The 12,542-nt window shown below is 32.9% G+C and overlaps 1 protein-coding gene and 1 pseudogene across 1 annotated transcript; one reads left to right on the top strand and one right to left on the bottom strand.

Annotated features, from left to right (window-relative positions):
* Nucleotides 1–4,116: 4,116 nt before the first annotated feature.
* On the bottom strand, nucleotides 4,117–4,263 carry LOC116550677 (annotated as a pseudogene).
* A 1,815-nt stretch (nucleotides 4,264–6,078) lies between these two features.
* LOC116550620 (keratin-associated protein 6-1-like) lies at nucleotides 6,079–9,317 on the top strand. The gene is made up of 2 exons (XM_032276657.1): nucleotides 6,079–6,129; nucleotides 8,975–9,317. Exons 1-2 carry the CDS (start codon nucleotides 6,079–6,081, stop codon nucleotides 9,257–9,259), a joined length of 336 nt encoding a protein of 111 aa, XP_032132548.1. The 3' UTR covers nucleotides 9,260–9,317.
* The last annotated feature ends 3,225 nt before the right edge of the window (nucleotides 9,318–12,542 follow it).

The raw sequence follows: 12,542 nt of genomic DNA, 5'->3' as shown, positions 1-12,542 counted from the left end.
GATAAACTTTAAACTTATTGCTAGCTGCTTTATTCTCTTACTTGCAGCGTTCCTCTCTGTTTTTTTCTGACCACAAAGCTTTGCAGTAGAATGGGAAATGGGGCAGAAGTATGTTTTGGGATTTTTTTTTTTTTTTTTTTGGTTGAAGTTGGTGTATGCTCTGTTTTCTACTTTCTTTAGGGTGTCATTTTTGAGTAGTTTTATTTCTTTCCCTTCTTGTTCCATATTGCTTTTGGGAAAAAGAAGTATTGCAAGTCAGATACCGAGGCTGCAGTCATTTTCTTAATCTGCTCATAAGTCTGTTGCAGAAATTTTTAATATAACTTACCAAGGAAGGCATCTAGGCTTAGTATTTTCTTTGTGGAAAAGTTTTAAATTATGAATTCATTTTTTCCGTTACATATATTGCTATTTAGATTTCCTTGAGTCAGTTTGGTAATTTGTGTATTTTGAGGAAATTTTCACTTGACTTACTTTGTGGAATTTTTTTGCATAATATTTTCTATGATATCTACTTTTGGTATCTTCAGGCTCTTAAAACTGTAGTTCTTTCATTATTCATGCAGACAGTCTGTATTTTCTGTATGATACTTCTGACAAATCTAACTAGGTAGAATTTAGCAATTTTATTGATCTGTCCAAAGCACTCACTTTGAGTTTCTTTGATTTTTCTCTACACTGTGTCTATTTTCTATTAAATTGACTCCTCTCTTAATTTCATTTTTACTTAATTTTTCTTACTTTATATTTTTCTCTTACTCTCTAGCTTTTTCTAGGAATAAGCTCAAAGCATTGATTTTTAAAATATATTTTGTATATATAAATATTTAAAGCTTTAAATTTCCTTTAATCACTTCTTCATTGACGTTTCACAAATTTGCTATATTTTTTTACTAATCAGTCCAGAATATTTTCTAATTTTTCAAGTGATTTCTCCTTTGACCCATATGTGATTCAAAGTAAGTTACTTCTTGATTCAGGAAGAATCTATTCTTACACATCTGAGATTCTGCTTCACATTCCAAGAGATATCTTGGCAGCAAGAGACAGATAGGGAAACTCACCATGCCACTCCCTGCACCAAAACTCACACATAAAATGGGGTGCTGAAATCTATTCCATACGCTCAGAAAGCTCTGGTAGGCACCAGCAGAAAATCAGTAACATAAGATAAACCAAGCAGATCAAAATAACATTTCAACAACTCTGAAAATTTTGAACCATAGCCTATCAGAGTAAATCAAGACCCATGTGCTAACCTAAACAATGGTAAGTACGTGCTCAAAAAACTAATGAAATAGAGCCAAGGCTATAATAAAACACAAAATTTCTATCATACTAGAAACAAAAAATAAAAATAATTATAAGTTGAGTGATAAGAGATACTTATAAATCATTCAATTATAAAGACACATGCACACATATGTTTATTGTGGCACTGTTCACAATAGCAAAGACTTGGAACCAACCCAAATGCCCATCAATGACAGACTAGATAAAGAAAATATGGCACATATACACTATGGAATACTATGCAGCCATAAAAAGGATGAGTTTATGTTCTTTGCAGGGACACAAAGGGAAAATGACTCCTTATTCAGTAAAAGGTGCTAGGATAACTTGCTAGCCATATGCAGAAGATTGAAACTGGATCAATTTATTTTACCCAATTCAAAAAATAACTCAAGATAGACTAAAAATTTAAATCTGAGATCTCAATCTTAAAAGATAACCTAGAAAATACTCTCTTCAACATTGGCCTTAACAAAAAATTTTGGCTAAGTCTCCAAAAACGATTGCAACAAAAACAAAAACTGACTAGTGGGACCTACTTAAAAAAAACTTTCTGTTCTGCACAGCAAAATAAATTATCAATAAACAGATAACTGGTAGAATGGGAGAAAATATTCACAAACTAGGCATCTGACTGACAAGTGGGACCTACTTAAGAAAAAAGCTTCTGTTCTGCACAGCAAAATAAATTATCAATAAACAGATAACCAGTAGAATGGGAGAAAATATTCACAAACTAGGTATCTGACAGAAGTCTAAATATCCAGAATCTATAAGGAACTTAAATCAACAACCAAAAAAACCCTGTTACAAACGAGAAAAAGCCATGAGCAAACACTCCTAAAAGAAGACATACAAGTGGCCAAGAAACATGAAAAAATGCTCATCATCACTAATCATTAAAGAAATGCAAGTCAAAACCTCAATGAGATACCATCTTACACAAGTCAAAATAGCTATTATAAAAAGTAAAGAAAAATAACAGATGCTAGGAAGGCTGTGGAGAAAAGCAAAAACTTATATACTGTTGGTGGGAATGTAAATTAGTTCAGCCACTGAGGAAAGCAGTTTTGAGATTTCTCAAAGAATTTGGAGTTTGTTTGTTGGCTGCATAAATGTCTTCTTTTGAGAAGTGTCTGTTTATATCCTTTGCCCACTTTTTGATGCGGCTGTTTGTTGTTTTTTTTCTTACAAATTTGTTTAAGTTTGTTGTAGATTCTGGTTATTAGTCCTTTGTCAGATGGGTAGATTGCAAAAATTTTTTCCCATTCTGCTGGTCGCTGGTTCACTCTAATGATAGTTTCTTTTGCTGTGCAGAAGGTCTGGAGTTTATTTAGATCCTTTTGCCTATCTTGGCTTTTGTTGCCATTGCTTTTGGTGCTGTAGTCATGAAGTCCTTGCCCATGCCTATGTCCTGAATGATATTGCCTAGGTTTTCTTCTAAGGTTTTTATAGTATTAGGTCTAATGTTTAAATCTTCAATCCATCTGGAGTTAATTTTTGCATAAGGTGTAAGGAAGGGATCCACTTTCAGCTTTCTGCATGTGGCTAGCCAGTTTTCCCAACACCATTTATTAAATAGGGAATCCTTTCACTATTGCTTGTTTTTGTCAGGTTTGTCAAGGATCAGATTGTTGTAGATGTGTAGCATTCCTTATGAGGCCTCTGTTCTGTTCCATTGGTCTGTGTCTCTATTTTGATACCAGTGCTATGCAGTTTTGATTACTGGAGGTTTGTAGTATAGTTTGAGGTCATAGCGTGATGCCTCCAGCATTTTTGTTTTTTGTTTTGTTTTGTTTTGTTTGCTTAGGATTGTCTTAGCTGTGCAGGCTCTCTTTTGGTTCCACATGAAGTTTAAGGTGTTTTTTTCCAATTCTGTGAAGAAAGTCATTGGTAGCTTGATGGGGATAGCATTGAATCTATAAATAACTTTGGGCAGTATGGTCATTTTCATGATACTGATTCTTCCTAACCATGAGCATGGAATGTTTTTCCATCTATTTGTGTCCTCTCTTATTTCCTTGACTTGTAACTAATCCAAATGCCCCTTAATGATAGACTGGATAAACAAAATGTGGCACATATACACCATGGAATACTATGCAGCCACGAAAAAGGATGAGTTCATGGAGCTCAAGAATATATTGTCAATTAGTGAAAAGAAACAGCAACAATGTAAAATTCAAGAGAAAAACTTAATCTACCCAGAGGCATATTCAAATGTCAAGAATCAAGAAAGAATGAAATATTGAGGATATAAATTGAAATGGAAAGAAAAGGGGCACTCTTTTGCCCGTGTCTTTAGTCAAACATTGAATATACCAAAGGTGAGGCATTGATTAGATCAAAGTAGATCAGAGTAGCCCTTGGATCTGCTCATGAAAACACATATGAAAAAAGCACTGGTTAAATATAATTAATGGTTAGAACTGAGACATCTAAGTTGTCAACTATAAACAGCCAAAGCATGAATAATCTCACACACATAAATATACATACATACACCGTCATAAAAATTGAAATAAATAGAAATGATATAGGTTTGCAAAAAGGATTATCTTTCATAAAAAATGGATTTAAATATTTTCCTTTAAAAACTGGCTAAAATTATTTGTATATAATCATGTAATAGTAGCACAACATCAAAGAAATATTTTTCTAAGGTTTTTGTGAACTCCAATAATTTAGATAAAAAAATTCTAATGTTTCTAAGATGTAGTTTTCACCGTTTGAACAGACAATAACATTGCTATTATAAATAATGCAGAAGAAAACATAGCACCACATAAGAAGATGATCTCAAGAGATCAGCAATCCTAATTTTCAGAAGCAGCTGAATGACCAGGACTTTCCATAGCAGCATGGGCAGTAGCAAGCATATCCCTAGCAACCATAGCCACAGCCATGGCCACAGTCCAGCCCTCCGCAGCCATGGCCCAGGCCACCATAGTAGTTTCTGTAAAAGCTCATGGTGTCAATAAAGACAGACTCAGTTGTACAGCAGGGTCAGATTCTAGAGTTGTAGGTTTCTAATTTGCATCGGACCTTAAACAGCACTTGAGTGGTATGTGGGCCAAACCACATCCACTGTTGGACTCATGTTCCAAACTAATTGGCATTAAAACCATCACAAAAATTAAAACCGTCTCAAGTATTCCTCCCATGCAATATACCCAAGACAATATTACTATGTCAGGATGCTGGTAACAAAATCATGTGCCTTTAATGAGAGATTCCTCTCCTACATTGGTGGCTGGGTGCCAAATTTAAACTATATTGCTATCTACCACGAGATCATATAACCTATATGGACATCACCTTATAAAAATCTTTTTTTTTGCCTGAAATATTTTCCTTTGTATCTGCTTATATGCAGCCTTTGGAACAAAAGGATGACTTCAAAGAGGGTAGAGAAGGATAAATATCTTGTGGGGAAAAAGGAGTGGTGGCAGTGTTAATTTGTAAATTATTGAATGATAAGATATCTTATTAATTTTTTTGTGGAGCAATATTATTTACTTTGAGTTAAACTTTACATAAATATGCACCTATCATTTTGTATATGTTCCAAAGAAATAATTAGAGTCCCTGAAGTTTAAACCCACAGACCATGGTTCTATAAAAAGGGAAAGACTTATTCTATAGAAATTTGAGTTTAAAAATCAGTTTCAGAAATATTCAAAGATGTATTGACCTTGTGTACCTCCCAGTATGATGCAATGAAATAAGCACATCTTTTCTTGTATTCTTGACTAAAATGTATAATCCTAGCCTACTTGTAGCAAAAATGTCAAGCCCAAATTGAAGAGCATTCTATAAAGGATTTGGCTCTTCAAATTTCAATATCATCAAATCAAGGAAAACTTAAAAAACTGTTCCCAATAGGAAGAGACTAAAGAGACATGATGACAAAATGCTATGCAGAATCTTGGAATCGATTCTGGAACAGAAAAGGGAGAATAGTGGAAAAAACGGTGAAATCGAAATAAAGCTTAAACAAATATTGTTCATTATCAATTTTTTGGTGTTCATAATTTTACTTTGTTATGAAAGACAAAAATGTAAGTGTTTCTAGGTGAAGAATATACAGGAATATTCCATATATTTTTGCAACATTTTTTTTTGACAATTTCACTCTTTTTGCTCAGGTTGGAGTACAATGGCGCAATCTCTGCTCACTGTAACCTCCACCTCCCAGGCTCAAACGATTCTCCTGCCTCAGCCTCCCGAGTAGCTGGGATTACAGGCATGTGCCACGACACTCCACTAATTTTGTATTTTTAGTAGAAGCAGGGTTTCATTATGTCAGTCAGGCTGGTTTCGAACTTCTGACCTCAAGTGATCCACCCACCTCAGGCTCCCAAAGTGCTGGAATTACAGGTGTGAGTCACCACACCTGGCCGCAACTTTAATTAAGTCTAAATTTTCAAAATAAAAAAACTGGAAAGTAGAATTTTAAAATGCTACTGATTGTTTTTATTTGTTCACATATTAATTCTTTCATATATCAAACTTTAAAGAACCAGTTTTATATTGGGCACTATTATGAGAGTTGGGGATAAAGCAGTGAACAGGACAGAGAAGATTACTATCATTCAGGACCTTGCATTCTAGATTGAGCTATGGTTGGGAATGCAGGCAGATACTTGAAAGCAAATATGAAAAGTAAATGAGATTTTTTTATAATAACGAGTCTATTTAAATAATACATCAAGGTTACTGAGATAAATTTAAAGAGTATTGGTGAGAGACTATTTCTAAGTAGGTAGTCAGAGAATGTCTAAGATGAATCAAAAGAAGAATAAGATCCTATCATTGCTGTGTTACTTTCAGAAGGTAATGACTCCAAGCAGAGGCTGTAAGTTGAAAATAAAGCTGATAAATATGAAGAGACAGAAGTTCATTGTTATCTTTGCACTATAAGAAAGGTGCTCACAAGATGTACGCATGGGTGTAGTCAAGTCTTTGACAAGACGGACCATGAAGGCCATGTTTTCTAAACTTTGCACTGTCAAATAGAGTAAATAAAAAATAAAAATAGGCAGATAAATCTGATTTTCAGATAAACATTTTTTGAATAAACATTTCTCATTCAATATTTAAGTTATTTAATATTCTGAAACTCAAATTTAGCTCAGTTTCTGATATAATCTAGCAACTGTAATATAGAAAAGCAATAAAGCATTTTCCTCTGGAGGAGCCTAATGTGATTTGTTTTCTGTATACTTTGAGATGTAGAGAAAAAGAAGGGAAGAGATTTGGGGTTACAAAGTATCATGAATTCCGTTTCTTCCTGATAATTTTTGATGATCGTTAAAAATAGCCATTTGCAAATATGTATCTGAAAATAAATTTATCCAAAATAATCCATTTAAAGGGAGTTTAGATGGACTATAAGAGAAGCAAGTGCCTAGCTGGAAACTCTCACATTTGCAAGCAAAATTTGAGAAGATAAAAGAGAAAAGATGCTGAAAATGAGCAGCTGGTGAGATACGAATTAAACCAAATACGTATGGTAGGATGAAGGAAAAGGCTGTAGAGCTTTTCAAAAATGAAAAGAGAGGTAGGTAAATCTGAGAGCTACTCAGAGACTTAGTAAAATAAAGAAAATTTAACTCTAAATTTGCCAAGATTGAGGTCGTGAAGATTCTTATAGGAGCTGTTATAACAGAGTGGTGGAGCAAAGACCAAAAGGTGTTTGAAGAGTGATAAAGAGACTAGAAATCCACCATGGAAATACATGTGAAATTTTGCAATGAAGCAGAAAAGGACAATGGGAGAATTTTCCTCAATCTGGAGAGGATTGAGGAGTCCAAGAGGGCTTATTTTACTCTTTTATTATATGGAAAGTACTTAAGAATTCATTATAGTTCAAAAAATTACAGCACAAAATTTTTTTAAAAACCTCATTGTGTGCAAAGCTCTCACTGTTATGATTAGAGACAGAAAAAAATCAATTCTTCAGAAGAAACAAATTAACTTTAGGAAGTAAATTTTATGGAGAAATAACTTAGTAAATGTTATTCGGGATGTAGTATTGCACACACAAACACAAAATATCTTTAATAACTGTTTTAATCAAATATAGCAATTGATATATACCAATTTTAGGAGATTTTCTCAGAACTTAGATAGCTTAGAGAAAGGCTGATCATGTTATCTCAATTAGTTTTTACTGACAAGTAATTCAAAGCTATTCTTTGACTTTGCACTGTGATAAACTGAGCCTACTGTTATTTCTGTCTGGGAATTTGAAAATAATATAGAGAAAATGTCCTCTAAGACTAATATCTCAATCCAGCCAATAGGGAATAAAATGTCATAAAAATGTGTCTATTTCATAAAAATGAATCTACCAAGACACACACCAAGAAGAACATTCAAAAACACATGTTGGATGAATAGATGAATGTGTGTGATCCTAACATTAGTATAAATATATTCTATTTTATTAAGACGCTTTTTTTTTACTTATTTGATATACTTATCAAAAGAGATGCAATGAGAAATCTTAAAAGTTTTGCATTTCATTCCTATGATTTCTAAAAGGGAGTTGGTTAAAATACATGAGATGTCTAATATCTTGTAGTCGCTTCACTGTTACAGAAGTCATTAGATTCTACTGCCTAAGATTGTGTAAAAAGATACATGAAAGTATTTTAGCTCAAAAGCATCATGAGAATATCCAAAATCAAAAATTGACCGATTACAAACAGGGAAGTGGATAAGGTCATCTCCCACAGCCACTCTCTGAAAGACACGAAAGCATATTTTTAACTAAAATCTGATACTATTCCCACTTCACTTGTGCTTCAACTCTGAAAAATTATTATACCAATTGAATGAAGAAAGTACTAACTCTAGAGTTATACAAGGGAACTCAGCACGTCAAGTCAAAAAGAGAATAATCACTGGACATCTCGATAAAGGAAGAGTTCTCTGTCTAATACACTGATAAAAATAAGTATATCATCTTATGCTCAGTGGATAGCTACTAGAATATAATTCTAATATTAATTATTATATTAACTAATCAGCATATACTTAATTTGGGAGGTAAAGGTGGAAAAATTAGATTCCAACAAATAATTTGTTCTGCAGTACTTCAGTACAAATTGAACACAAATGAGAATTAGACTCATTTTTATAAATAGAAAAGTATAATCCATTTTTCTAGACTTAGATTTATAGAAATAGTAATTAGTTGAAATATTATAATCATCATGGGGGATAAAAGACACATTCAGTAAGGAAAAGAAATGAACACCAAAAGAAGAAAACTAATTTGCATCAAGAGAGAAAAAAGCTCATGAATCAACTTTTCTTGTGAAAGATTTTTTTAAATAATGAAACCATTGGAACCAAAAGCAAATAAGATTGAGACTAAGGAAAGTATTATTTTGTTGTATAAGGAATGGTTATAGACGGCTAAAATAAAAGTCTACTTTGAGGCAGGATTACATGAATGTGAATGTGAGTTCTCCTCTTACTGAAGCTCTCAATTGGATCAGGGAGTACAAACTGAGAGGCCAAATAAAAAGAGTTTTTTTTAATACCTCTGAGGCTTTATTTTATGGCTGAGAAACAACAAGCTAGTCACATTAGTCATAAAATTGGCCAATGGCATGACACTTCTAGTAAATTCCATCCATGCTAAAGCATATAAAAGGCCTTCTCCCAGGGCAGTGTCCATACTGAAGTCACCTACACTCCTACCTACCTAAGAATAAGCTCCACAACCATCACCATGTGTGGCAGCTACTGCGGAAACTACTATCGCGGCCGTGGCTATGGGTGCTGTGGCTACGGAGGCCTGGGCTGTGGCTATGGCTCCTGCTGTGGCAGTGGCTTCCGCAGACTGGGCTGTAGCTACGGCTGTGGCTATGGCTATGGCTCCCGCTCCCTCTGTGGCTGTGGCTATGGATGCGGCTCTGGCTATGGCTCTGGCTTTGGCTACTACTATTGAGGACACCATAAGAGACTCTCACCCTCTACCCTGTGACATAGGGATTCCCCAATTACGAATCCCATGTGTACGGAGCCAAACGCTAGGGTGATAATTCTCTCACATCATAGGTTTCTGATATGACTTTGCTGAAGACTTTTCCTCTGATGCCCTCTGGATCTGCTATCTATAACTCATGAAAAATGGGAGAATATGAAATTCGTCCTGTGAACTCCTATATGGACCTTCCTTGGGATGACGCAGTCACAGAACCTGTCTTTTTTAAATGCAGAAGTCTTTTTTCTGTTTCGTAATAAACTGGTTTAATCAGGAACAACAAATTTGTTTTCTTTTCATTTAAAACTCAGTATTTACCATTTTTTTCCCTGGTTAAATTAAAAGAAACAATTTTCCCATTGTGGTGATATCTTATTTTAACATATATTTTTTATATTTTCATACTTTACAAAAATGATTCTACCGAAAGATTCATGGAAAAAAAAATTCTACCACATGATACCCTTGATTTGGAATAAAAAGAAAATAACAACCTTGTAACCCTCAATTCTCTGCTCTGGTAAGGCAGTGATGATATGTGTTATGGGGGGTTGTTGCTAGAATTTAAAAAGGTAATATTTGTCTATTTAGTTAAGCAGTGTTTAAACTATATATTTCAAGTGCTATGATGCCAAAAACTTCATTTTCTAAAATCCTTTAGAAGATGCGAATGCTGACACGATTCACCACTTCTTATTTTTATTTGGAGCATATTTAAACAGGAAGAGTTTAAACATTTTTGGAATAAGAAGTAAAGGAATTTAAATCAATCTTGCCTCCACCTAACTTTTACATGCTTTAAACTGGATTTTTTTTTTTTTTTGTAAAGGTAAAATCTTTTCTAACATCCATTATGTTTTTAAGTTTAAAGCCAATTGATTTGATTCTACACTTTTGTCTTCAGATTTTAAAATTAATAAATAGAGTCTCAGGAATATGTAAAACATATTAAAAGTTTTAACATTCATGGCATTGAAATCTCAAATGGAGAAAAAACAGATTTGTACAGAAATCATATTTGAAGAAATAATGTTTTAAAATATTATAAATTTGATAAAAGGCATAAATTTACAGAGTCAAGGGCTATAAATCCCAATCAGAATAAAATCAAATGAAATTGTGTCCCGATATAACATAGTCAAGCTTCTGATAACAAAAAAATTTGAAAGTTAGACAAAAATTACACATTATTTACAGAAAAAATAAATTACTGGGCATTTATCTTGAGAAACAATAGAGTCCAAAAGACAGTGGGAGATATAAATGAAGTACTGAGAGAAAAGAATCCAATAATTTATATTCGACAATAATATCCTTCAGTAACCAAAGCCAAATAAAATCATTCTCAGATAAAGGAGTCCAGGTGACCTTTCTAAGAAAAAAAAATTGCTAAAGAAAGTGTGTCAGGAAAATGATACTAAAGAGAAACCAGAAATTTCATGGATAAAGAAAAAGCAATAGAAAATTGGAATGAGTTGAGTATGAAATATACTTATTTTCTTTTAAGCCCTTTAAAATTCATGTATCTGTGGAAAGTATAAAGGCATGGTGTTAAATGAGGGGTTTGAAGCTATGTTGCTGTAATATATGCGTGACAAGTGTAACAAAAGGAGGTAAAGGACTTATAAATTTGTAAGACTAATCTCTTTTCACTAAAGTAGTAAAATATTAACTCTGAAAATATTGTAAAAGATTAGTTACATATATTATAATCTCTAGATTAACCTCAAATATTAGGTTTATCTGGTGACCAACCTAAAAAATCTCAAGATAAATTAAAACATAATACAGAAACTATTCAAACACAAAGTAAGTCAGTAAAGTGAAAAAAGGAGGAACAAAGATGGAAGCAAATAATAAAATGTTAAACCTAATTTTGACCATCACAATAATTACATAGCGTGCAAATAGTCTAAATGCACAATCAAAAGGCACAGATTGCCAAATTGCATAAAATCGGACCCATCTGTATATTATTTATAAGAAATCACCTCAAATATAAAAGTAAAACATGGAGAACTAATAAAAATATAGACAAAAAGATAGAGAAAGCTACACTATGCAAACAATAATTAAAAGAAACTGGGAGTGGCTGTCTTAATATCAGACAAATTATACTCAGGACAATGAAAAATACCAATTTAAGGATATTATATGGCTGTAAAATGGTCATTTCAACCAGAATCCATAAAAATCCTCAATGTGTATAGACCTATCATGATTTTATTTTGTTTTGTTTTTTGTAATTCTGCACAAGTCAATGGGAGATTTCTTGACATTTTGAGATACACAATAATCAGCTAATATTATGACTGAGTTATTTTCTTTAGCTCTTTGATTTTACCAATGTATTAGACAAAGGCATGTTCCTTTGTAAAGATATGCAATGTTAAGTAATAATCTATTTTTTAATCAGGCACACGATACTCTCTTGAATAACTATTGAAATATTTATGACTTCATCCATTTTGCTATGACAATCCAGGGTATTCTGAGACCCAACAAAGTCAAGAGAATTTGTTATTATCTCAAAACACTTAGATTTTATTTTGTACAGGATGCATGAAGGAAGTGTGATTATATAATGATCAGGATGCTGATGCTTCAGTGATGTTCTGTGTTCAAAGACTGTTGATACATTTCTCTTATAAATTCCAAGCAAAGTCAAAATTGTGGGATTAACTTATGCAGCAGTGAAGAGGGTGCAAGAAAAGAAACCACTTATACTTCAATTAACCTTCCTTTAGAATTCAGGACACAAGATCATTATAATCCATCAATTAATCTGCCTTGATAAGTAATTCAAATTAGTCAAAAGAAAACAGTCTCAATATAATAAAGTTTTTTCTATCAATAATCAGCTCAAACACATTTACCATTCAAATGCATTTTAATACACTGTATATTTATTTTTAGTGGCAACTCTATTTCTGTAAACCAGACTCATTATTATGGTTACATATTATTTCAGTCCTACACAATTGAGATTATAACTGTTGGGAAATCTCAATGATATCACATTAAATTTTTCCCTACAGAAAATATTAGTTGCCTCAAATCTCATACTTCACACTTCATCAGTCAGTTCTCATTCAATTTAGGATTATTATTAACCAGCATTAGTTGAAATCATTTAACAGTTATATGTAGGCTTAAAGCCTCTACATTTTATAAATTGATAGACCTAAAAGATATAAAACTGAACTACATTAGTTAACTAACAAAAGAATTATTCAGCAGGTAGTTT

This window comes from Sapajus apella, unplaced genomic scaffold, assembly GCF_009761245.1.
Source record: "Sapajus apella isolate SASKATOON/1434 unplaced genomic scaffold, GSC_monkey_1.0 scaffold8, whole genome shotgun sequence".
In the NCBI taxonomy this organism is placed as follows: Eukaryota; Metazoa; Chordata; class Mammalia; order Primates; family Cebidae; genus Sapajus; species Sapajus apella.
The sequence above is the reverse complement of the archived record's forward strand: the minus strand, read 5'-3'. Positions and strand labels throughout refer to the sequence as shown.

Excerpts from the sequence above, each read along its gene's own strand:
- LOC116550620 (XM_032276657.1), top strand. The coding sequence starts at position 6,079 with ATGAATCAAAAGAAGAATAAGATCCTATCATTGCTGTGTTACTTTCAG. Across the intron at positions 6,130-8,974 it reads TGCTGTGTTACTTTCAGAAG|GGCAGTGTCCATACTGAAGT; the intron begins GTAATGACTCCA and ends GCCTTCTCCCAG.